The sequence below is a fragment of the Brassica rapa genome, chromosome A07, assembly GCF_000309985.2.
Source record: "Brassica rapa cultivar Chiifu-401-42 chromosome A07, CAAS_Brap_v3.01, whole genome shotgun sequence".
In the NCBI taxonomy this organism is placed as follows: Eukaryota; Viridiplantae; Streptophyta; class Magnoliopsida; order Brassicales; family Brassicaceae; genus Brassica; species Brassica rapa.
The window spans coordinates 20151521-20173494 of record NC_024801.2 but is presented as its reverse complement, the minus strand read 5'-3'; the positions used below and the strand labels follow the sequence as shown (position 1 = coordinate 20173494).

General features: G+C 38.9%; 6 protein-coding genes and 1 pseudogene across 7 annotated transcripts; 2 read left to right on the top strand and 5 right to left on the bottom strand.

Annotated features, from left to right (window-relative positions):
- Positions 1-633: 633 nt before the first annotated feature.
- Positions 634-2493, bottom strand: LOC103830515 (EP1-like glycoprotein 1). The gene has a single exon (XM_009106318.3). The coding sequence runs from the start codon at positions 2134-2136 to the stop codon at positions 778-780; it is 1359 nt and encodes a 452-aa protein (XP_009104566.1). The 5' UTR covers positions 2137-2493; the 3' UTR covers positions 634-777.
- A 1190-nt stretch (positions 2494-3683) lies between these two features.
- On the bottom strand, positions 3684-5206 carry LOC103830514 (EP1-like glycoprotein 3). The gene has a single exon (XM_009106317.3). It carries the CDS (start codon positions 5148-5150, stop codon positions 3831-3833), a length of 1320 nt encoding a protein of 439 aa, XP_009104565.1. The 5' UTR covers positions 5151-5206; the 3' UTR covers positions 3684-3830.
- A 2814-nt stretch (positions 5207-8020) lies between these two features.
- LOC103830512 lies at positions 8021-10052 on the top strand (annotated as a pseudogene).
- A 245-nt stretch (positions 10053-10297) lies between these two features.
- LOC103830511 (reticulon-like protein B22) lies at positions 10298-11832 on the bottom strand. 2 transcript variants are annotated; one of them, XM_033276273.1, is made up of 4 exons: positions 11522-11832; positions 11266-11406; positions 11016-11099; positions 10298-10722 (listed from the first exon to the last, which is right to left on the bottom strand). In XM_033276273.1, the coding sequence occupies exons 1-4, from the start codon at positions 11686-11688 to the stop codon at positions 10611-10613; spliced, it is 504 nt and encodes a 167-aa protein (XP_033132164.1). In that variant the 5' UTR covers positions 11689-11832; the 3' UTR covers positions 10298-10610. The 2 variants fall into 2 exon arrangements, with proteins under 2 accessions (XP_033132164.1, XP_009104563.1); XM_009106315.3 differs by having other exon boundaries at positions 11016-11085; positions 11265-11406; positions 11522-11829.
- Positions 11833-11845: 13 nt separating this feature from the next.
- Positions 11846-16441, top strand: LOC103830510 (V-type proton ATPase catalytic subunit A). Its single transcript, XM_009106314.2, has 21 exons — positions 11846-12067; positions 12171-12276; positions 12416-12542; positions 12635-12690; positions 12772-12828; positions 12926-13037; positions 13124-13161; positions 13275-13376; positions 13537-13593; positions 13686-13757; positions 13842-13943; positions 14028-14090; positions 14179-14311; positions 14394-14500; positions 14598-14792; positions 14956-15042; positions 15132-15236; positions 15382-15479; positions 15570-15648; positions 15779-15867; positions 15964-16441. Exons 2-21 carry the CDS (start codon positions 12199-12201, stop codon positions 16076-16078), a joined length of 1872 nt encoding a protein of 623 aa, XP_009104562.1. The 5' UTR covers positions 11846-12067; positions 12171-12198; the 3' UTR covers positions 16079-16441.
- Positions 16442-16607: 166 nt separating this feature from the next.
- LOC103830509 lies at positions 16608-19616 on the bottom strand. Its single transcript, XM_009106313.3, has 15 exons — positions 19331-19616; positions 19214-19242; positions 19090-19127; positions 18888-18975; positions 18683-18794; positions 18545-18615; positions 18299-18368; positions 18144-18206; positions 17944-18015; positions 17754-17855; positions 17514-17588; positions 17317-17421; positions 17015-17131; positions 16884-16940; positions 16608-16795 (listed from the first exon to the last, which is right to left on the bottom strand). Exons 1-15 carry the CDS (start codon positions 19439-19441, stop codon positions 16736-16738), a joined length of 1170 nt encoding a protein of 389 aa, XP_009104561.1. The 5' UTR covers positions 19442-19616; the 3' UTR covers positions 16608-16735.
- LOC103830507 lies at positions 19330-21470 on the bottom strand. The gene is made up of 3 exons (XM_009106312.2): positions 21233-21470; positions 21030-21130; positions 19330-20783 (listed from the first exon to the last, which is right to left on the bottom strand). The coding sequence occupies exons 1-3, from the start codon at positions 21319-21321 to the stop codon at positions 20332-20334; spliced, it is 642 nt and encodes a 213-aa protein (XP_009104560.1). The 5' UTR covers positions 21322-21470; the 3' UTR covers positions 19330-20331.
- Positions 21471-21974: the final 504 nt, after the last annotated feature.

The following is a 21974-nucleotide window of genomic DNA, read 5'->3' as shown; positions in this document are numbered from 1 at the left end:
AGTACGAGTTTACGGTAATCGAGTGAGAGAGGAGTGTTTTCTTGTTGTTGCGGTTCGCGTCTCAGACCCAATGCATGATGTCTTCGTCTCTCGAGGTAGTAAGATGATCTTAAGAGTGATTTTTGTGAGTGTGTGTTTTTATATCTATTATTCTCTGGTTGTCTTCATTTGAAATGTCAAAAAAGAAAAAAAAACATTTCAAAAACTTTTAATTGGCAACTTGCCTTGTTTTCAAAGAAATTGGTGCTATAGAGGGAGTGACGGTGACTTGTGTAAGTTGTATTTTGATTAGGTACAGTTGGAATTTAGGATATTTTCTAAGTTTAAGTTTTGTTTTTCAAGTACTTCATATTCAAATAATATAAAAGTAACTCATGAAATGCATGTATGCCGTTTACTATAGATAGGCTTAGTGCCATTTAATTTGGACAACGTATAAAAAATTAGGTTTTGAGGATATCTTTATAGATTTGTTTGAGCAACCCTATTGCTAATCTCTAAGAGTATTTCCATTGCAAATATTAAAAAATAGTTCTCATGATTAAAAATATATATAGAAAAGTAAGTGAGAAAGTGAAAGGGGATTCAAATTCATGAGAACCCCAAATCACAAATCACGTAAAACTCTGACCATCAATGGAATATGTATCACGTATGGATAATATAGCCAAATGCTTTTAGTTTAAATAGAAACATTATACATGATACATCATTAAATGGTGAATTATTACAAATTCACGTTGTTGGTCTTAGTGAATAAACAACCCTGAGAACAACCTAATATTTGATATAACCAATAGAAGAAGTGTTAGCGTCTTTGATGAGCGTACCAAGAAGAGGAGCGACCAAACATTTCTTGTCCTTCTCCTTGTAAAAGTAACCCAAACACTTGCAATCACGATCGCATTTCGCCTTGCATTCGTTTACAGAAACTGGTCCTTGTCCATCGTTAACATACGGACCATTAAAATGCTCAACACCGACTATTTTATAATATTTTACCGTTTTACCCTTGTTTCTCCCGCCGCAAAACTCAGTCGTTTTAGGTGCTGAGCATTTCTCGCTCCAAGCAAACAAACCCTTCGGTGTAGGACACCCAACGCACATTCCTCGACTGCAATACCCAAACTCGCCGCAAAACGACGGCAAGCCACATGGACGGACGAAGTTCCTGGAGAAGAAAGCAAAAGTCTCTTCCCATTCGAGATACGTAGCCGCAGGAAAGTACGAGAAGGCCTTGAGGCTACCGTCGGATCCAAGTCTTAGATACGATATAGTACAGTTGTAGTTGACTTTGCTTAGAATTCCTAGGGGTCGGGATTGGAGTAACCTGCGGTTATTACCAGGGTTCGTCGTTGTCGGTTGTGGAGCTGGTTCTAGGAGGAGCTCGTAAGCTGACGGCTCCGTTAAGTTATCGAACTCTCTTCTAACAGTGAACGTGACGGTGCCGCGGTAGTCCTGTGACGGCCACCCACCGTAAGCTAACGGCTGTCCGGTTTTGTTAACGTACATTGTTAAACCCTTGTTACCGAGCACCATACTGTACGGTCCATCTGAGCCGTCCACGTCGGATGTACGACTAACGAGTTTGTTAACTCCGTTAAGTTTTAACGACTGGCCGACAAGAAGTGTGTCGGTCGGATAGTCGAAGCTCTGCCAAATAAACTTGTCGTTTTTGTCGTGTAGCACCATGTTACCATTGGGGAGGATCTTGAACCCGGTGACGCCTTTGTTGGCTGTGTTAGTCTGCCATTTTATTTGACCGTCTAACTCAGCCAGCACGAGGTTTCCGTCGCGGCCGAGTGAGAGAGTTGAGTTATCCCCGACGGGGTTGTTCCGGTTTGCGTCCCAGATCCAACGTGTGTAGTCCAAGTCACGCCTGCTTCCGACTCGGAGAGCTAAGACGTAGGCGCTAGGGGTGGTGTTGTAGAACATGAGCTGGAAAGGCAGTGTGAAGAAGCTCTGGTTCTCTGAGCTGAGGAAACGGTAGCCAGCGTCGTACTCGGTGATGTATGGGGCGTAGGATGGTTCGTTGAGGACTCTGAATTGTTTCTCGGGAGGGACTTGGGCTATAACCACTGAAACAGTGGCAATGGCAAGTGCCGTGGCTAACAAGATTTCTAATTGTAGCTTCATTGCTCTTTGTTTTTCTAAGAGTTTAATAGTAGTGAGCTGAGATGATATTCAGAAGAAGTAGCTTGTGAGTGTATATATAAGGTTCTTAAGTTAGAACGTTGGGTGTATTTGTTTGAATAGTCCTAGTTGCAAATTGTTGACTTGATACAGAGCAAGCAAATTGGTGATGTGCAATACAGGGGGCAAGTGGCTTATTTGTGATTTGGATAACGTTTATGTTGAGAATATTCGTATATTCTCATTGGTACGGTAATTTTTTCTTATCAGATTGTTTAATTTCCTAATTGAACTAATAAGATTATTGCAACCTTGGTCAAATTCATTAATGTCTCTTAGACTTTTTTTTTTTTTATTAACCTTAAGGTTTTCCGGGTTTATGGAAGGACCCAGACGATAAAGTGCTTCTCAGATGCTGCTTGGCAGGAGAGCAGTGGTATGGGCGGTTTCGGATGGAACTTCCAATCTATGTTGGGGGATGATACCTCTTATGGTTCTTCACAAGACGTTTCGTGGGCTCTGCTATCGCAGCTGAAGCCCTGGCTATAAAATCTGCACTTTTAGATGCAACAAACTCTGGCTACCGTGATCTTGAACTCTACTCAGATTGCAAAAGCCTGATCTCCATGATCAACTCCAGCGATTCTTCGGTGGCTTTGAAAGGGCTCCTCTACGACATCTCGATGTTGAGTCGAACCTTTTCCTCTATCTCGTTTTCCTTTATTCCTCGACTAAACAATGTAACAGCTGATAACCTAGCTAAGGCAGCTCTAGCTACTCTTTGTAATGCCTCCTCTATGGAGTGACTCTGCTTCCTTGCATAATTTTAATTAAGGTTTGCCCAAAAAAAAAAAAATGGAAGGACCCAGACTAATTCTCAAGTAGAAGTGCAGTTCATGGATAGATTATCTTTCCGGAAATTCAAATGTACCGAAAGTAAGGGTCGTAGGATGTCCAGATAAAATGTGACTTAGTTTCGCATGACAGATGAATCGAACATGAAATGTGTTGCCATCCCAAACTCTTTCCCTTACCACTTGATCACAAGCTCCAAGAACTCATTTTTAAGGTTGTTAAACTGTGGAGCTTGAGATAAGGTTTTCTAGAGCCACATCAAGCTTAAACCAAACCATCCCTAAACGCAGAGAGCCTGGAGATGAAGTAGATAAACTACTAAAAACCATACATGCATACATAGTCCAGGCTCAAGTGTATCAATGTCTCACACTTATAGATGATCAACTGCAGCTCAAATTGCCAATATTTCATCATGTTGACATCATCAGCAAGATTTAAAGACAAAACTTATAATCTACATTGTCAAAGTTTAACCTCAACCGGTACAGGAATGATTCCATGTCAAACTCCACAAACTGCGCCAATGTATACTTCTGGAACTGGTTATCCCGATGCCTTGGTTTACAGACTCTACTAAATAAATATTTTTCATTTCCAATTTTTATTTATTCTTTTATCCTTTGTAAATGAAATCATGCCAAATAATGTTTGCTTGCACGTGGGATCGTGCGTTACTGACATAGCATTTCAAATATACATGTATATCTCAAATTGATTCATAAACTTCATTCACCTCACTTTATTACAATGTAATTTATAAAATGATAAAGAAACCAAGGTTGACCTTATTAAACGAACAACACAATAATTTCAAATGACTTTCACACACCTCAAAGAACTCACTTCTTGTTAGCATTAGGAGCCTTGACATAAGCAACAAGCGAAGAATCTCCGGTCCTTGTCAATGTCTTGAGCTCATAACCCAACCAACACCTTGAACTCTTCCTGTTGTAGAAAAACCCTAAACACTTACAATCCCTCGTGCACTTGTCCCCACACGCTTTCTCCGTTGCCGAGGAACCACCGTTATACTTAGTCATAAAACTATCAGCTCCTTCGATCTTGAAATAATGAAATGTCTTTGGATCGCAACTCGCTAGACTCGGAGTCTTACAAGTCTCGTCCCATCCAAGAAGCCCTTTGTCGCTAGGACAAGCGTTACACTGACCTTTCTTACACAAACCAAAGTTCAAACAATGCTCAGGGATCCTACACTCGTCGTTACCGTCAGTGTCGTCGTTAGTAAACGCCGTGTAGGTCACGTCCCAAGCTGTCGCAGTCGCTGCGGTACTATAACTCCAAACTCTAACGTTTCCGTCTGATTCTAAGCGAATGAAACTCAACGTGGCATTGTGTTTGGGAATCGAGAGGAACGTTGAGACGTTGAATTTAGAACCAGAGTCAACGCCTTCCATGTGCAAACCCCAAGTGCTGTCGAAAATATCTTCCACGGCTTTGAACGTAATGGACTGTAGTTGAGTGATCTTGGAGAAGAACTCGTAGTTGTAATAAGCGATAGGTTTCGGAGTCTTGTTTGTCGTGTAGTACAAGACTAGCTTCTTGGCTTCCATCACGAGACTGTATGGTCCGTTTGTGTTAACCGATGGAGACCGTCTGCTTACGAGTTTGTTCCGACCACTGAGTTTAAGTGATTGACCGACAAGAAGAGTGTCTGTCGGAGAATCAAAACTCTGCCATATAAACTTTCCGTTTTTATCATATATTACCATATTGCCATTCTCCAAGATCTTGATCCCCACGGCACCTTTGTTAGCCGTGTTAGTTTGCCACACCATGCGACCATCGGCTTCGGCGAGTACGAGGTTTCCGTCTTCGCCGAAAGTCAACGTCGCGTTTTCTTTGACCGGTGAGCCTCTGTTAGCTTCCCAGACCCACCTGAGAGTGGATTCTTGAGCTCTGTTGCCGATTCGGAGGGCGAGAGTGTATGCGTTTGGGGTTGTGTTGTAGAAACAGAGACGGAAGTTGTCGTTGAAAGGCTGGAAGCCACGCACGTCAGGGTTGTATTCGATGGGACTGTAGTCGGTGTAGCCTCCTTCGTTGACTACTCGGAACTGCTCGTCGACGGGTACTTTGGCTTGTGCTCCGATCAAGAAGAAGGAGAGAGTTAAGCAGAGAACTGATGTGCTTGAGAATTTCATTTTATTTTATGTGCGCGTGTTTAATGGATCTTGGTGTGTTTTAGGGATATAGAATGATCATTCTATTTATAGAAGCAAAGTAAGTCCTCTTTATGTTTATTAGTTTTAAAATGTTTAAAATAGTATTTTCGACGACTTTTTGGTCTTTGTTTTGCTATATTAAATACTTTGATGGTTTTGCACTTTTGCTTCATACATTCAAGAGAGTAAATACTTTAACAAATCAATGCTAACTCGTGCACGATTAGCCAAATCCAGTCAACAATTAAGAACGAGATCTAAAGGAACAAGACCCGAGATATGGTGTTTAGCATGATGTCGAGATTTATCAGCTGTAATTCAGTAAGAACAAGTTAACAAATAAAAGGCTCATTAACTGTAATTAGGTATAGACTTATAGTTTGTTTTAATTTCCCAAGTAGTCATATTTATTTATTTCATACAAACCTTCATATTTTCTTCAATAGGGAATCTGGATATTTGTTTATCAATTGTATTCTATGACAACTAAAAATATGGTATGTTTTCTTTTACAAAGCCATTCAATATTTATTATTCTAGTTTTGTTGGTTTTCTGGTTAAATTTATTATCTCTTGCAGTTATATGCACATTAGAGCATGATTACTCATGCAAATCTCTATGATGTGATTTTTAGCGTAATATAAAAAATATTTTTTAGTTTTTAAGAAAAATGAAGAAATGTTTTTTATATTTTTTATTTAAGAAATATTTTTTAGTTTTTTTTAGTTAAAAACTACGAAATTTTATATTATGCTAAGAACTTCGTCCTAAAAGACTCGCATCAATCATGCTCTTGGTCAAATTAATTCGAAAGGGTTGAACACAGAGAGCTGTGTATTGATCGAACACAGAGAAATAAATAACGCTTTTGAACTAGGACCCCTTTTCAATTATGACCACATGGAAGGGAGGTTCGTGGTCGATTTTATCCTCTCTTTGGACATGATTGATACATTTTATTGACTCATATATATAGATAGAATTGGAAATTCAAATACATGAGAGCTATCTCCATTATATATAAAAGAAGAAAAATACTGTTTTTAATATTTCCTATATTTTAATATAGATGATGTTTTAAATTTTTATTTTATTTTAATTTACATGAAGTTTTGAAGTTAATTTTAATATTTTTGGCAACTTTTAATTAATTAGATTTTACAGTTTTTTATAATTGATTAAGTGATTTAAAAATTATATCTTTAAAAGATTAATCGGTCAAGTATTACGAAACCGATGGAGCAGAGTCTTTGTACTAAAGATTAATCTGCCACTTGTTCACTTTATACAGAATCTAAAGAAAGTTGAAGGTGTTAATTATGATCCACAGATCCAGACCGGCTCAGAGCACCATTATCCCAACAATTGATTATGGGTTGCTTAATTATATAATATTGGTTTTTAAGAATTTTTTTTAGTAAGCAACTTAACTAAGCAACTTGATAATTTTCCTCCTCCATTGCAAGTTGCTTATATTAGGGATTTTAAAAAAAGTTAAAACTGAAGACAACAACATGACTACTCCTCCTGACTACTGACCCTGCCGTGATAGAAGACAACCACTCCTCGTCTCTGTTAACTTCACGTGAAGCTCCGCCTGCACAATCATAGAAAACATTATCATACATGTATAAAAAATTCCACGTGAAGCAGAGCCTTCCACAATCATAGAACAAGCTGAGACAAGTACATTAACTACATGAAAATTAAGAAACACATTAACTCCAACAAAGACAGCAAGTAAAACAGAACACTTACTTATACTAATTAGACATTAACTCAGAAATGAGTTTTAGCTACAGAACAAGAATAATCAAAATCAAAAGCATACATGATTGAACTACACCGAGAGAGGTCCGTGATGTTTACCTTTCGATTTGAGGAGAGACGCATCGAGCGAGGTCCGTCGAGAAGATCAACCGAGAGAGACGCCCAGTGCTTCATCGTCGACGTTATCTCGTGAAAGACAGATGGAGAGGAGAGGCGCAAGAGAGGCGGAGAAGCGGAAAGGCGAAAAGGAGGCGGAGGCGGAGAGGCGAAAGGAAGGCGCAGAGTCGATACACGTCGCCGACTAATTCATCGCGAAGAGAGGTGAAGAACGAAGCCGGAGAGATCAATCGCAACTCTCTGATTTTTTTTTTCAAGCCGAGACAGAAAGAGAGAAGAGAGAGAGAGAAACCGTGAAAGGTGGACGCGTGTCCCATAAGCGTCGTCGCTTTCTTCCCTTAATTAAGCAACGTTGCCGCTATTAATATGTAATTTCCATTTATTTTTAATCACAATTAACCTAAGCAACACCCATAAGCAACAGGGATAATGGTGCTCTCATCATGTGTGTCTCAATACCCAGCATCTTGCCAGGTGTGTGTGGGCCCCATAAGAAAGGTCTTATTTGACGGCTGAACTTTTTGTGATTATTTTTGTGCCAACTTGTATTTATTAAACAAAAGTAACAAAAAATGTAATAAAAGACTATTTATTTGCTCAGCCTGATTATTACAGGCCGGGCCATCGTACACATGGGCTTTATATCTAATGGACTGTATTTTTTGTTGCTTACCCGAGAAGGTCTGTTACCATTATGTAATTTGAAGTGGACTTGATTTCTATTAAACAAGACTAGAGGGATATATCTATAAAAAAACTAAAGTTCCGGGTACATATGCAAGAAACAATAAAACGAAATCATCGAAGCACGTCATTGGACAGAACAGGAAGTGTTGTCGATATTTTTTTTTTTTAAGAGGAGTTTCAAAGTTGATCCGTAATCCGTACGTGGTTTCTATTTGCCCAAAGATTCATAATCCGTACGTGGTTCCAGCCGACACTAATACCCATTATCTAAAAATCCGGCACCAACACTATAGTTAACTTTAAACTTAGGGAGAACATAAAGCATTCCGTGGCTACAAAAGATATTCGAGCTTGGGTCCGTATTGGTGTTTTAACTATCTAAAGAACACTAGCCCAACACCCAGTAGTTAAGTGTTGTTGATCATCATCATCGTGCGGAACTTCTCTCGAATTCACCAGCGCGTGTTAATGGCCAACAGTAATCTACCCAGAAGAATCATCAAGGTTCGTTTCCCAAATCTATCTCATTTAGACAAATCTCTCTAACTCTTACTTTAAATTGCCTTGTGATAGGAAACTCAACGTCTGCTCAGTGAACCGGGTAAGTGCGATCTTCCATGGAAGTTTGAGTTTTGATGTAAAGGGTAAGTTAAAAATGTGATCTTTAACGAGAGTTTCATCAATTTGATTGATTGTTGTAGCTCCTGGTATAAGTGCCTCTCCGTCTGAGGATAACATGAGGTACTTCAACGTTATGGTCTTGGTCCTTCACAATCACCTTATGAAGGTCATTTGTTTAATTACCATGTTCATCCTTTGGTTTTTAAGGGGCGTTTCAACTTTTATGCAAAGAGTTTTAAGTACTTCTTTAATGCATGCTACTTGGAATGTTTTACTTCTTGAAGTGACGAAATAGTGTCTTCTGGTGAGTTGATTTTTCAGTTTCTTGCTTTGAGGTTGCAACATGTTTATCTTGAATCTTGTAGATTGCTGGGTTTAGAAGATAGCTGGGGAAATTGTACAACTGTGCTTGATTTTTATTAGCATCACATTTGAATTTGATTTGTTTCCTTGTGCTGCTGCTGCTGCGTTATAGATGATGATGATCAATTAAACTTTCACTTTGATTATCTCCTTTGAATTAAGTGTACTCGTTATTGAAAGTGTAATCCATTTGCGTCATTCCATTTTCGTAGGAGGAGTTTTTAAGTTGGAGCTCTTTTTGCCTGAAGAATACCCTATGTCAGCTCCCAAGGCAAGTTGCTTGTATTGAAGTTTCTATGCTTCCTTAAAAAAACTTGTTATGGATATTTACTTTCTCAAGTCATCGGATGCTGAGTTGAATATAAGTAGTGCCATTTATAAGACTGTAGTTAGTAAGTAAGTTTGTCTGTTTGGGATATTTGCATCTGGTTAGCATTTCTCTTTTCGTGTAGGTGTATATTCAGTTCTTCTACATTAGATTTTGAATGAAATGTGGTTGTGTAGAGAGATGCAGTCTTGTATACTTCGCGGGCTCTTTTGATGATTTTGATTTGGAGCAGGTTAGGTTTCTCACCAAGATATACCATCCCAACATTGATAAGGTCTCTGATCTAGCTCCTTTTCCTGTTTACCCTTCACCAGTCACGAAAACGATATACATATTCACTTAACTTGTATATTTGCATCTACAGCTTGGAAGAATCTGTCTTGATATTCTGAAAGACAAATGGAGCCCTGCTCTACAAATAAGAACAGTGCTCCTAAGGTAAGTATGAGTTGCTTACATTATATTGTTTCATTCTCCCACAAACCGTAGGTTCCTTATTCTGTTGATTTGTTGTCCTAAAACCAGTATTCAAGCTCTTCTGAGTGCACCAAACCCTGATGATCCATTGTCTGAGAACATCGCTAAGCATTGGAAGAGTAATGAAGCCGAAGCTGTGGAGACAGGTAATGTAGATTTGAAACCATGAACTCTGAACTGAACTAGTTACTAGTACTACTACCCTGTGTTGGTATCTCACATCATCCTTTGTGAACTACCTGCGCAGCTAAAGAATGGACCCGTCTTTACGCAAGCGGTGCATGATGGATTGGAGAGTGAAAAAGATCTCACATTCATCCAATTAACATTAAGTTTGGTGAAATCTATCAAACATCAAAGTTATAAAAAGCTTTTACTTTACTGGTTCTCCCCTCTTATAATGATAAAAATGTGAGTTTCGGCACAGGAAGATGTATATTATATCATTACCAGTAGGGTCAAGACTCGTTTGCCAACTTGAGCTCGTCAGTTTCGTTGAATCAAAACATCTTCTCTACTTTTGTCTAAGCTCCGATGATTCTGCCAAGTATTCATGACATGATGAGAAACAGTTTGCAATTAGCTCATTGCACTACAAACGAAATAGATAAGACCATTGTATTATAGGACATAAGTTCTGTCGGAAAAGAATAACTACAAGAGCTTTACAATTTCTGTTGAGAAAGATATCAACACTTTGCAGACTATTCAAGATTTAAGACCATGAATCAAAGAAGATTTGAACCATGGCTGTGAAGACAGGACATGGTTTACACTTTTATTTAGAGCATAGTATGCAAACCTTTTACAGACATCAGATCCTATCAAGTTCTGAAATGTGAAATCCCAATAAGAAAATGCGTTGTAGGCTTGTAGCTCAGCCCGTAAAAGCATAACAAATTTACAGTCTCAGGATCTGCAAAGATCTGGCGTGAAGCTGTTCAATTTTCATTACATTTTTCACCAGCTAATATACGAATGGTGTGTACAGAAGGGGGTTGCCCCTTTTTGAGGCTATGGACAACATGTGAGAGCATTAGAAAGGAGAAAACTAAAAAAAAAACAACATTATGTATCAGAATGTGCATCTTGTTCTAAAACCTCGCCGTTTGCTAGCTTCAGTACACAGCTTCCAAGAGGTTGAGAGTTCTGACAGAGGAGCATGGAGAGACAGAACATGCATAGTCCTGTTTCAAGGTAGAAGAACTAATCAGAAAACCACACAAGCAAGCAAGCAAGTAAGAAGTGTTTATCAACTGAATACAACATTGTGTCTCTCTTCTTCTACTAATATTTCCTTCAGACAGATTTTGTATCTATTTTTTTCGGTAATGCATCTACAGTCTAACAAACACAAGAGCTTGAATAAACGAACATGACCACTTCCTATTCAATCCGACATGATATTGTTATGTAATATCATTAAAGTACCAACAGGCTCTTCTACATTAAAGTGACATTTTGTACAGGATGCTTTTACCTGCATAAGCAACGGTTACCCCTGATATGAGTCGTCCTAGGGATGACAAAAAGTATAAGCAGATCACGACCTAAAAGAAAGTGCATCACACGAGCATCTTCAGTATAAAACAGAACGACTAACTTAATCAATGGTAAAATGGGTAAAGAGAATAATATATATTAAATGGGTAAATGCTAATACATTTAGATATATACAAATGATACATCCAACACGTAATAAATTGGTAAACTAAGGACACAGACTTGCCTTGACAAAAAGCCTCTTGTCGTGTCCTGTTGCTGCAACCCTCAGAACAGCCTCTGCTGCTCCAACCGTATTAGCTAAGCGCGCAACGATGTTACTTGCTGTGTCCTGTGATATTTGCCACTCTAGCGGGTCCACTGGAACCCTTTGATAAAGAAAAAAAGTTATAGAATTAGTAAATCAGAGACCGAAGAACATAACCCAATACCGACAAAACATAATATAAAGTCCAGAACTTTTGGTGGTGAGATGATACTTACGAGACATTGAGTTGGCGAAAGAGGAGACCGAGGATGGCGAGTGAGCACAAGAGAACGATGAGTACATCGGCGAATAGAGAGAGAATAGTCGCGTTGCGATACGCGCAGTGGTAATACACAAGCGTCCCGCTTAACAGCAACCCCATCGCCTTCCCTACTTCTCCCATCTCTCTCCTCCCAAAACTTTATTCACTCCCAGATTTCCCCAGATAGATTCGTTTTTCTTTTCCCGGAAAATAAACTGATTTTTTTCTTTCTATGATTTTTTCAGACAGAGATTCTCTAGCATTATGTGTCTTAACAAAATACAGAAAGGAAGAGAAACACGGAAACATTATTTAACGGACCCACACTTATTGGGCCATACATAAATATTAGAAAGCCCATAAACAATCTGCCACGTGGTTACTAGTCACACAGTCGAATACGTGCACCGTCATGTAGATGATCGGTACATGATTTTTGTGAAATCAGATCATCATCTCCTTCAATATCTACTACGTGCTTCCCCTCTCTCTCTCTTCTTGTGACCACTACTCTTCCTTGGTTAGTATCTCCATCTCTCTCTCTCGATCGCCGATCTTGATTAGAGGTTTATTCGACCATTACTGATCGGTGAGTTTGATCGGATCTCGGGAGTGTTTTGTAGGAGGTGAATTTTTGTGTTAGCTGCGAAAATGCCGGCGTTTTACGGAGGGAAGCTCACGACCTTCGAGGACGATGAGAAGGAGAGCGAGTATGGTTACGTTCGCAAGGTATCGTTCGATATGTGATATCATTTTGAACATATGTTTAGACCTTTGATATCTCGTATGAGAATTTCTGATCTGATGTGATATAATAGTTCTCAGTGGTTTGACATTTTGTTTGGTGATGTGATTGGTGACGATGCAGGTTTCAGGGCCCGTCGTTGTTGCAGATGGTATGGCAGGTGCTGCTATGTATGAGTTAGTGCGTGTTGGGCATGATAATCTGATTGGAGAAATCATCCGTCTTGAAGGAGATTCCGCCACCATCCAAGGTTTTGTTCTTACTGTTATCTACTTCACTAGCTCATCTTCTTATCTCTCAAGCACTTGGATCTAATGTTATACTAATATTTGGCAACTTCAGTTTACGAGGAAACAGCTGGACTGACTGTTAATGATCCTGTTCTTCGAACCCACAAGGTTCGTGAGCTCTTTATCTTGTTTCTTTTGGGTTGTTTGTTTGTCTGCAGCTAATATAGGTTTTGTGCCTGAAATTTTCAGCCTCTTTCTGTGGAGCTTGGACCAGGAATATTGGGAAACATCTTCGATGGAATTCAGGTTCTGTTTACGACTTGTTTGTTTCGTTATAACGTTACAAACTGCAGACTGTGGCTTCTCACAATTCTTTGGTTTCATTTTTTTTTTAATATCGCAGAGGCCTTTGAAGACTATTGCGAAAAGATCTGGTGATGTGTACATCCCTCGTGGTGTGTCTGTTCCTGCTCTTGACAAAGATTGTCCTTGGGAGTTCCAGCCCAATGACTTTGGTATATTTTTTACGTTATATATCTCTCTATGGTAGTGTTCATATGGTCTTTTTCTTTATGTCTAACTAAATTTGACTTGGTTACAGTCGAGGGAGACACAATAACTGGTGGTGACTTGTATGCTGTAAGTTTATTGGCCTCCTCCTTATTCTAATCTTGGGAAGGGAATATATCTCACATTGTTACACTGGAAATAGTTTTTTTTTTCTGATAGTCAACCATAACTTTGAATTGCAGACCGTCTTTGAGAACACTTTGATGACTCACCGTGTTGCGCTTCCTCCGGATGCCATGGGAAAGATCACTTACATTGCTCCAGCTGGTCAATATTCCCTTAAGGTTTGAGTTTTGCTTTCTCTCAAAAATTATAAATAAACACTTTCGAAAATTCTTTTTTTTCCTTCAATGGTTGACTTGATATATTGGTAACCACTTCCTGTTGGAAAAAAAGAACTGACTTTCTGCTCATGGCTGTTCGACGGCCTTTTTCATATCCCAGGATACAGTGCTCGAGCTTGAATTCCAGGGGGTTAAGAAATCGTACACCATGCTTCAGGTTTGAGCATATCTTCAATCTTCCTACTTGCAAGCGTAACGTTTAGCTATTCGGTTCACTTAATAAAATTTGTTTGTTTGGTATTATTTCAGAGCTGGCCTGTACGTACGCCTAGGCCAGTTGCATCCAAACTTGCTGCCGATACTCCTCTTCTTACGGGGCAGGTGATTACTCTATTAATTTTAATACAGTGGTCATAGTCATTCGAGGCGTGTTGTTGCTAATAGATTTCTTCTTTCTGTTGCCAGCGTGTCCTTGATGCACTTTTCCCCTCTGTTCTCGGTGGAACCTGTGCCATTCCTGGTGCTTTTGGCTGTGGGAAAACTGTTATCAGTCAGGCCCTTTCCAAGGTAGGCTGTGACACTTTGGTTTTGTTACATTTTAATTCCTGGCTATACCGAGTTTCCAGAACTAATTTGTTCTTATATACATAGTACTCCAACTCCGATGCTGTTGTCTACGTTGGTTGCGGAGAGAGAGGAAATGAAATGGCTGAGGTATACCTCTTCTTATTCTGAATATGCATATTGGTCACACACATCAGAAATTTGGTCTGATGGTGGTGAGGAATCTGTCATAAATTAGGTGCTTATGGACTTCCCACAATTGACAATGACGTTACCTGATGGCCGTGAGGAATCTGTCATGAAACGTACTACACTGGTTGCCAACACCTCTAACATGCCTGTGGCAGCTCGTGAAGCCTCAATTTACACAGGTAATTTTCAGGCTTGTAGGTCTAATAGTATTTTACAAATCCTTTCTATTACGACCCTCATTTTTTATATTGTGAACTCCAGGAATCACTATCGCTGAATATTTTAGAGACATGGGCTACAATGTTAGTATGATGGCAGACTCAACTTCCCGTTGGGCAGAAGCATTGAGAGAAATTTCAGGGCGGCTGGTACTCTCTTGCTTCTCACTTTTTCTTTATGGATTTTCGTCTTGTCCTGCTACTCCTTTTCTCAGTTTCTTGACTCCTATTTTGCTTTTTTTTCTAGGCTGAAATGCCTGCCGACAGTGGATATCCTGCCTATCTTGCAGCACGTTTAGCATCTTTCTATGAACGTGCTGGTAAAGTAAAATGTCTCGGTGGACCAGAGCGTGATGGAAGTGTCACAATTGTTGGTGCTGTTTCACCTCCTGGTGGAGACTTTTCAGATCCTGTGACGTCTGCAACCCTTAGTATTGTGCAGGTGATTATTTAGTTATGGCTGTTTCCCTACCTTCCATTGTGTTACTCGAGATGAAACCAGATGGTGTTTTGGTTCTAAATCTGCCTAAGATATGTATATACTAGCATTCTTTTCTCTACTTTGTAGTTCTTACTCTTCCATTTTCGTTTTTTTTTATCTGCAGGTCTTCTGGGGTTTGGACAAAAAGCTTGCCCAGAGGAAGCATTTTCCTTCTGTTAACTGGCTGATTTCCTACTCAAAGTATTCGACGGTATGCTTAAATATTCCCGATCTTCGAACCTGTCGTGGTGTACTACCTCGAAGTTCTTGTATATATAAAAATCTGCTTGGTATTCTCAGGCATTGGAATCTTTCTATGAGAAGTTCGATCCAGATTTCATCAACATCAGGACAAAGGCCAGAGAGGTATTGCAGAGGGAAGATGATCTTAATGAAATTGTTCAGGTACGTCACTTAACCTAATGAATTCTGGTCTCTTAGGGATAATCCTGGCATCTACGTGACTCAAGTTATAGGAGCAAATCACCTCTTAGCAGATAATTTGATCTGAAGGAACTTATTTGACATGTGCATTACACTTTGTGTGCAGCTTGTGGGAAAAGATGCGCTAGCGGAAGGTGACAAAATCACATTGGAAACAGCTAAGCTATTGAGGGAAGACTACCTTGCTCAAAACGCGTTCACACCGTAAGATTTGTTGTCTCCCTTCGTTTTGCTTTTAGTTATCTCTCTCGTGGGGGTATTTACTCTTGAATGTTTTGGATGTATCTTTGACAGATATGACAAGTTCTGCCCATTCTACAAGTCTGTGTGGATGATGCGTAACATTATCCATTTCTACAACCTAGCCAATCAGGTAACAAGATGCTTTCTTAAGTAGGTTGTTTCGATGAATTGGTTTGTCTAGAAGGCATTAAGTATCCGGCTACTCAGAAAAAATCCCATAAATTCTAACTCGGTTTCAAATGTTTTTGGTGATGCGACAGGCGGTTGAAAGAGCAGCTGGAATGGACGGTCAAAAGATTACCTACACTCTCATCAAGCATCGCTTGGGAGATCTATTCTACCGTTTAGTGTAAGCAAACTTCACTTTCTCCATGAACCAATCACTATATATAGCTCAAGTGAAATGTGTCTGAAACTGAAGTTGCGAATCTGTGGAAATTAACAGGTCTCAGAAGTTCGAAGATCCAGCAGAAGGGGAGGCTGCGCTAGTGGCGAAATTCAAGAAACTGTACGAGGATCTCAGTGCTGGATTCCGTGCCTTGGAGGATGAAACTCGGTAAGCTGTCAAGAACCACAAAGCCCTCCGACTTGGGGGTTGTATGGGAGAAAGAGTATCTCATGTTCTCTTGTGTTTTTGAGCCAACAACTATCATACAGTGGTCGGTATTTATTTATCCGGTTTGTTCCATCAGTCGAGTTTAGCTCTGTGAGCATCATATGATTCTCCCCGGCTGTGCTGTATAATATGTTTGATTCGTTGTTTTTTTTCATTGGATGGTAATAAGGTACAGCCAAAGTGAGTCTTCTATTTGATTTGTTGTACCTCTCTCAGTTCAATAAGTTATTGTTATGTCCAAGTGTACTGAAACCTATTGGGAATACTTTTTTACTTGCTCGTAATACCATACCAATTATTTTGTATATTTTCCATCTCTGCCCTGTATAAATTACCTTTCTTCAAAACAGCTACGTGGACACTGTGCTGAAGCTCTTGCTACTCCAACAGTAGAAAGATTATAAGTACGGTTGGTTCATACACAAGAGATGGGAAACAGATGCCTCAAGTTAATATCGAACCAACCACTGGGAAACTGTATAAACTGCGCAGATGAATCTTATTGACCTTGGAATATTCTCTTGTTACAACTCTGGCTATAAACTTAGGTTGAAAAAAAGACAAGCCCATGTGCGTACATATATACAAAACCAGCTACTGATCACAGCTTCGAATATCTATCCACAAAGGCCTTGGCTTTGTCTGGTGCGAAAAACCGTGCCTACACAGTTAACAGTTCAGAGTTTTGTGTCATTCATCCTTCAACCATTTGGACTTGTATTGGAAAGAAAAAGGTTTAATGAGTTCACCTGGATGAACATTCTCTCTGCATCTCCTCTGCTTCCATTTTCTTTCAGTAAAATTCCCTACAACACCAGTTCACATGGAGTTAATGGGCATGTGTATAGCGTGACGTATTCAGGCAGGACGAGAAAATTACCTTAGCCAAGTACCCTCGGAAGTCTTCAGGATGATCAGTGATAAGCCGGTCATAAACAGCTATAGCGTCGCTGATATGTCCCCAGTCTGAGTAAGCTTTTCCAAGAAGCAACTCAACCTGAGCATATATTGGCCCCAAAGTTTAAGATCAGTAGAAGTCACAAAACTGAACCTAGTATAGATCATTATGACACGAAGTAGTATACGCAACATATTAGTCTTTAAAAAATGGTTCCAGAGGAGTTGGTATGGTCACGACTAGACCAATATGTTAAAGAGTCTATTACCAAGAAACTAACTTGCCTGAATTGGGTCTAGATCTGGTTCAGTTTCAGCGGAAACACTGTCTGCTGTGCTTGTTTTCCTTGTATTCAGTCGTTCGCGAGTATCCAGAAGAAATTTGACAGCCTGAGAATCATGAAATGGATCAACTGAGAAGTTAAGACTACTACTTACTATTAGGTTCCTGAGACAAAAGGTCTGGTAGAAGCAAGATATACCTCGTCTGGTTTCTTAGCAGCTAGATAAGCGTTCATGAGGCCTCGTGTGACTTCAAGATCAATGCCTTTAGAAACCTAAGGTACATAGATCAAAAAGTTAGAGCATTTCAGGTAACAGCATCTATATATAAGTTCAAATCTTATGTCCCCACTATCCTAAACTTTTAATATGCATTACTGAATCACTATTAGCTCAAAGCAAGTTGAAAAACTATAAAAAAGGTAATTGAGAATATTTACCTTTTCAGAAATTTTGTAAGCAGCGATACTGCCTTCATAGTTCTTAAGTTCAAAATTTACTTCTCCAAGCAACCGAAAGACATCAGGGTCAGTTGGTCTCTCCTACAGAGCAAGAATCCCACATTTCTATTAGCTAAGTCTCATATCATCATGTTCTTACGCAACAAACATAAGCATGGGAGAAACAAACCTTAGCCAATTTCTCAAGAAGCGTAGCAGCCCGTGAATACTCTCCTAGATTAGTCAGTGTCACAGCTGCACCCTGCACAACCCCTCAACTATAAGAAAATTTGTACTGTAACAAATAGTTCAGAAGAGGAAGCCCTGTCTAGTTTTCAGCTTACTGTTAACAATCTTATGCAAAACATACACATTGTCTTCACTACTCACCTCTAGAGCAGTTTGATCATTAGGAGCCCCATCGAGAGTTGTTTCAAACTCTTTGAGCCTTTGCTGCCAAAATAAAAAAAAAGTTTCAAGATGTTCACGTGCATCGCTTGCTTCATTTTAATCATGAACAAAACGCATCAACATATTGTTACTACCTGAAGCGTGGCTTTCTCCTCTTCCGAAATTTTATTTTTAACCACAGAGGTCTTCTCGGTTGGACTATCACTGAAAAGTGATAAACAACATTGTTAGAACTGAGACCCACTAAACATGACTTGGTGAACCACGGAAACTAATCTAACTGATCCTCAAAACATACGGTGTTACCATTACTAAAACAATGATCACATCAACGTATCTTACTAGTTATTGGAACAGAAAGCCTCTAAAAGATAACACACCTTCCTGTGGGGAGAAAGTCTCCAAGAGCAAAAACTAAACCAAAGACAACAACAGCTATGCCAACTCCAACCTGTCATAGCAACGGGATTTTTGTATATAAGGCCTGAAGCGGTTTGGAAGATATAAGTTGTGTGTACCTTGGTACCGAGACCAATTGTTTTCTGATCAGTCTGGACTGGAGCTGGTGCATCATAGTCTATCGGACCAAACTCATTAACTACTTCAGTCTTTTTCTTCTCAAGAGCTGACCTGATTCATTAAAAGGGAGGACACTGAATGTTAATAATGTGCAAGAGGTGATATATGAATGCTATAATCATTAAGACATAGATACACACACACCTTCTAATGGTTTCAAGACGTTCCTCAAAGTCTATATCGAAAGATCGACCAGGTTTGCCTTCAAACTGAGAATTCAGACCAGGTGCCTCTACAATAAAATGCGTTTAAGAGAAATTAAAAAAAAAAAAACACAGAGCCACAAATAAACACTAAGGTGTCGGTTTGAAGTAGCTGCAACATCAGCTAACTACATAATACTTACTTCTGGGAGCAGAGACAGACTGTTTCGAAGACGATTTCCTGCAGCAGCAAATGAATCCGACATGAAATATAACAGAACCTGAAACGATTAAATGCTTTAAAAAAAAATGTGTAACAATATATACCTTTGCAGTAAGGATGGATCTTTCTCTTCCTGTGATCAAAATTTCACATTTTGACTTAGATACATTAGAATCAATAAACACCAAAGGCACAAGAGGAAGACTTTATAGAATCTACACCCTTTTAGAGCCAAAGCCGCGCTTTGGATTAGAATCCGAGCAGCGAATTCGAAACAAGATAAGCTTTGAGTTGAACGAGACGGCGTTAGCCGCCGCTAGTGTCATGAACATCCTCCTCTGCTATTGAAATTCGATAAGAGTAAGTGTTGAACTGTAACGGCCGAGCAAGCAACTCGGAGAAACTTCAACTCGTTTCGCCGGAGACTGACGATGAGAAGTGAGTGAGCGAGCTCCGTCGTGACCGGGCCGGTGAGGAGGAAGTATGATAACGTTTAGTTAGTTAGTGGGTGGTTCTTGTTTTTTGCAGATGATTTCTCCACATGGGCTGAATTTGTCATGTAATTTGGGCTAGGCCCATTAATATTTGATCATTCGAGGTTTCGAGCTATGGATTAATGACACGGCTGATCCCTCTCGACACTTCGGTTATTTTATCGGTTCAGTCTGGATACGGTTTGATTTAGTTAATTCGGTTCTAGAAATTTCTTAACCTAATTAAACTATAATTAGTTTGGTTTGGTTTGGTTTATTTTCGATTCGGCTGTGGTTTAGTTTAACCATGTTTGTTTTATTTTTGTTATGTCATGTTTAACCCATAAACATAAGGTAAATAGTTGAAGTACAGACGCTGGTTAAGACGCTGGTTAAGAGTTAAAAGGTTTGACTCATAGGTTTAGGATTTAATTCTTAGACTATGCATACAGAGATGTTCATTCAGTCATCACGTGGGACACAATAAAAGATAAATCATGTGAATTAAGTCTAAAACATAAGTGAAACAAAAACCTTTAAAAATTATATTGCAAACTTTTATTTTTAATGAAATTTGGTTTAGGTTTTAGGCAGATGTCGTTTCAATATAAGAGTTTTAAACTTTTTCTTCCTTTTAATCAAATCTTTGATTGTATATTAGGTTAGAAAAACATATGATATTGAATATGTGGATAACTATAGTATCTTGATATTACATAAACTAATTGATTTCTCGATTTGGTTCGGTTTTAAACCAAATCATTGACTTTGAGGATCTTCTTCTTAACTTTCACTCTACTAGATTTCATTTTTCTACCACTTCTTACTCTCCTTGATTTGCCTCCCACTCTTATAGACATTTGTCTACTCTTTAGCCTTACAAGGCGACGGTTGCTGCCACGGTTATGATTGTGTTTGCTTCCTCGTCTTGTTCTTCTCCTTCTTCTCTGCTTCGGCCTAGTGCTGTCTTCTGAACTTGGTTCGTCATCGCTTGGATAACTGTAACTCGCGGCTTCGATGTCACGGAGACGTTTTCTGCGGTAGACACGTTTAGTGTTCGTCAAACTGTGCCACAAGCAACGAATCATCTCTCCAATAGCGAACCAGTACATTGCACAAGCAGCGCAAGACATTTTGCATATGCTTTTAACAACACATTGGCAGATTCCAAGCTTGAACAAGAGGGTGACGAACATCAAAACTGCAACAAATAACAAACATAGCTTCATCAAAAAAGGAAAGTCCAACTGATATCCAAAGACTGGTCCTGAGATTTCCGAAGCCATAAACATTTTAATGTGAATCTTAATAATAAAAAAATTCTACAATTTCGGACATATACATAATTAGTTCTTTAAAATTTATAGGCCAAAACGAATGTTTTATTCAGGTTAACAGGCAATCTATAGTAGTTACTAAAAATATAGAAGAAGGAGAAATGTTATACTAATGACACAGAGGCCTGAGATCAGGACGAGCTTGGCAATATCAGGAAGACAGAAGTGTTCTATGAAACATGAAAGATCCCATGGCCCTGAGCATACATTTCTGTAATTGGTAATAAAAATGAAAAATCATCAACCGAATCAGAACCCTTCGGGCTTAATTCAGACAACCGATGTCGGTTCGTAAGAAAAAAAAAAGTCTTACAGACAGGATCTTCCAAGTGTGGCTTTGAAGGGTGCTGTGAATACGTTGCCAATAAAACCACCGATGTCGGTTCCTATAGTGTTGCCCATTTTTTGCTTAATACAAAGTCGATGAGGATTTTTCGGCAGTTCATTCACTAATCACTCGTTTGATTGATGATTTCACAGCAATCATGTTCATCAATACGTAAAGAAATGTATACTTTTTTCTGGCAGTTTCAGAAGATGAATGAAGTTACAATCTTCACATACAGTTTCATGTTTCGGACAAAAAGGGCCAGTAACCGTTTCTGGATTGGAGTATGTAAATATAACGTTCTCCTTTTCAAAAAAAAAATCACTAATATGTATTTTAATTGATTAAAAAGCTATACAAGATTTACAAAAAAAATTATAAGAAATTAACAAATGATTTTTAAAATATTTAGATAACGCTGAAGAACAAAGTGATTGTGAAACCGGTCCTTTGAAAGTTTATGTATTCGACATGGTCCAATGTGAATATATCGGTCATGGATTAGCTTTTGATTCAATGATCTTTTGAAACAAAGAAAAAAAATACTTTACATGTGTGGGTTGTAAAGCCAGCCTTAAAAGGAGAGAATTGGTTTGTTTTGCACGTGTTTCAAAATAATAAGTTTCAAAAAAGGTTTGTAATCTCTCATATATTCCCTTCGTTATTAAATACGTATAACATGTTTTTAGAAAATGCTTATTTTCAATTATAAGATTTTTAGTTATTC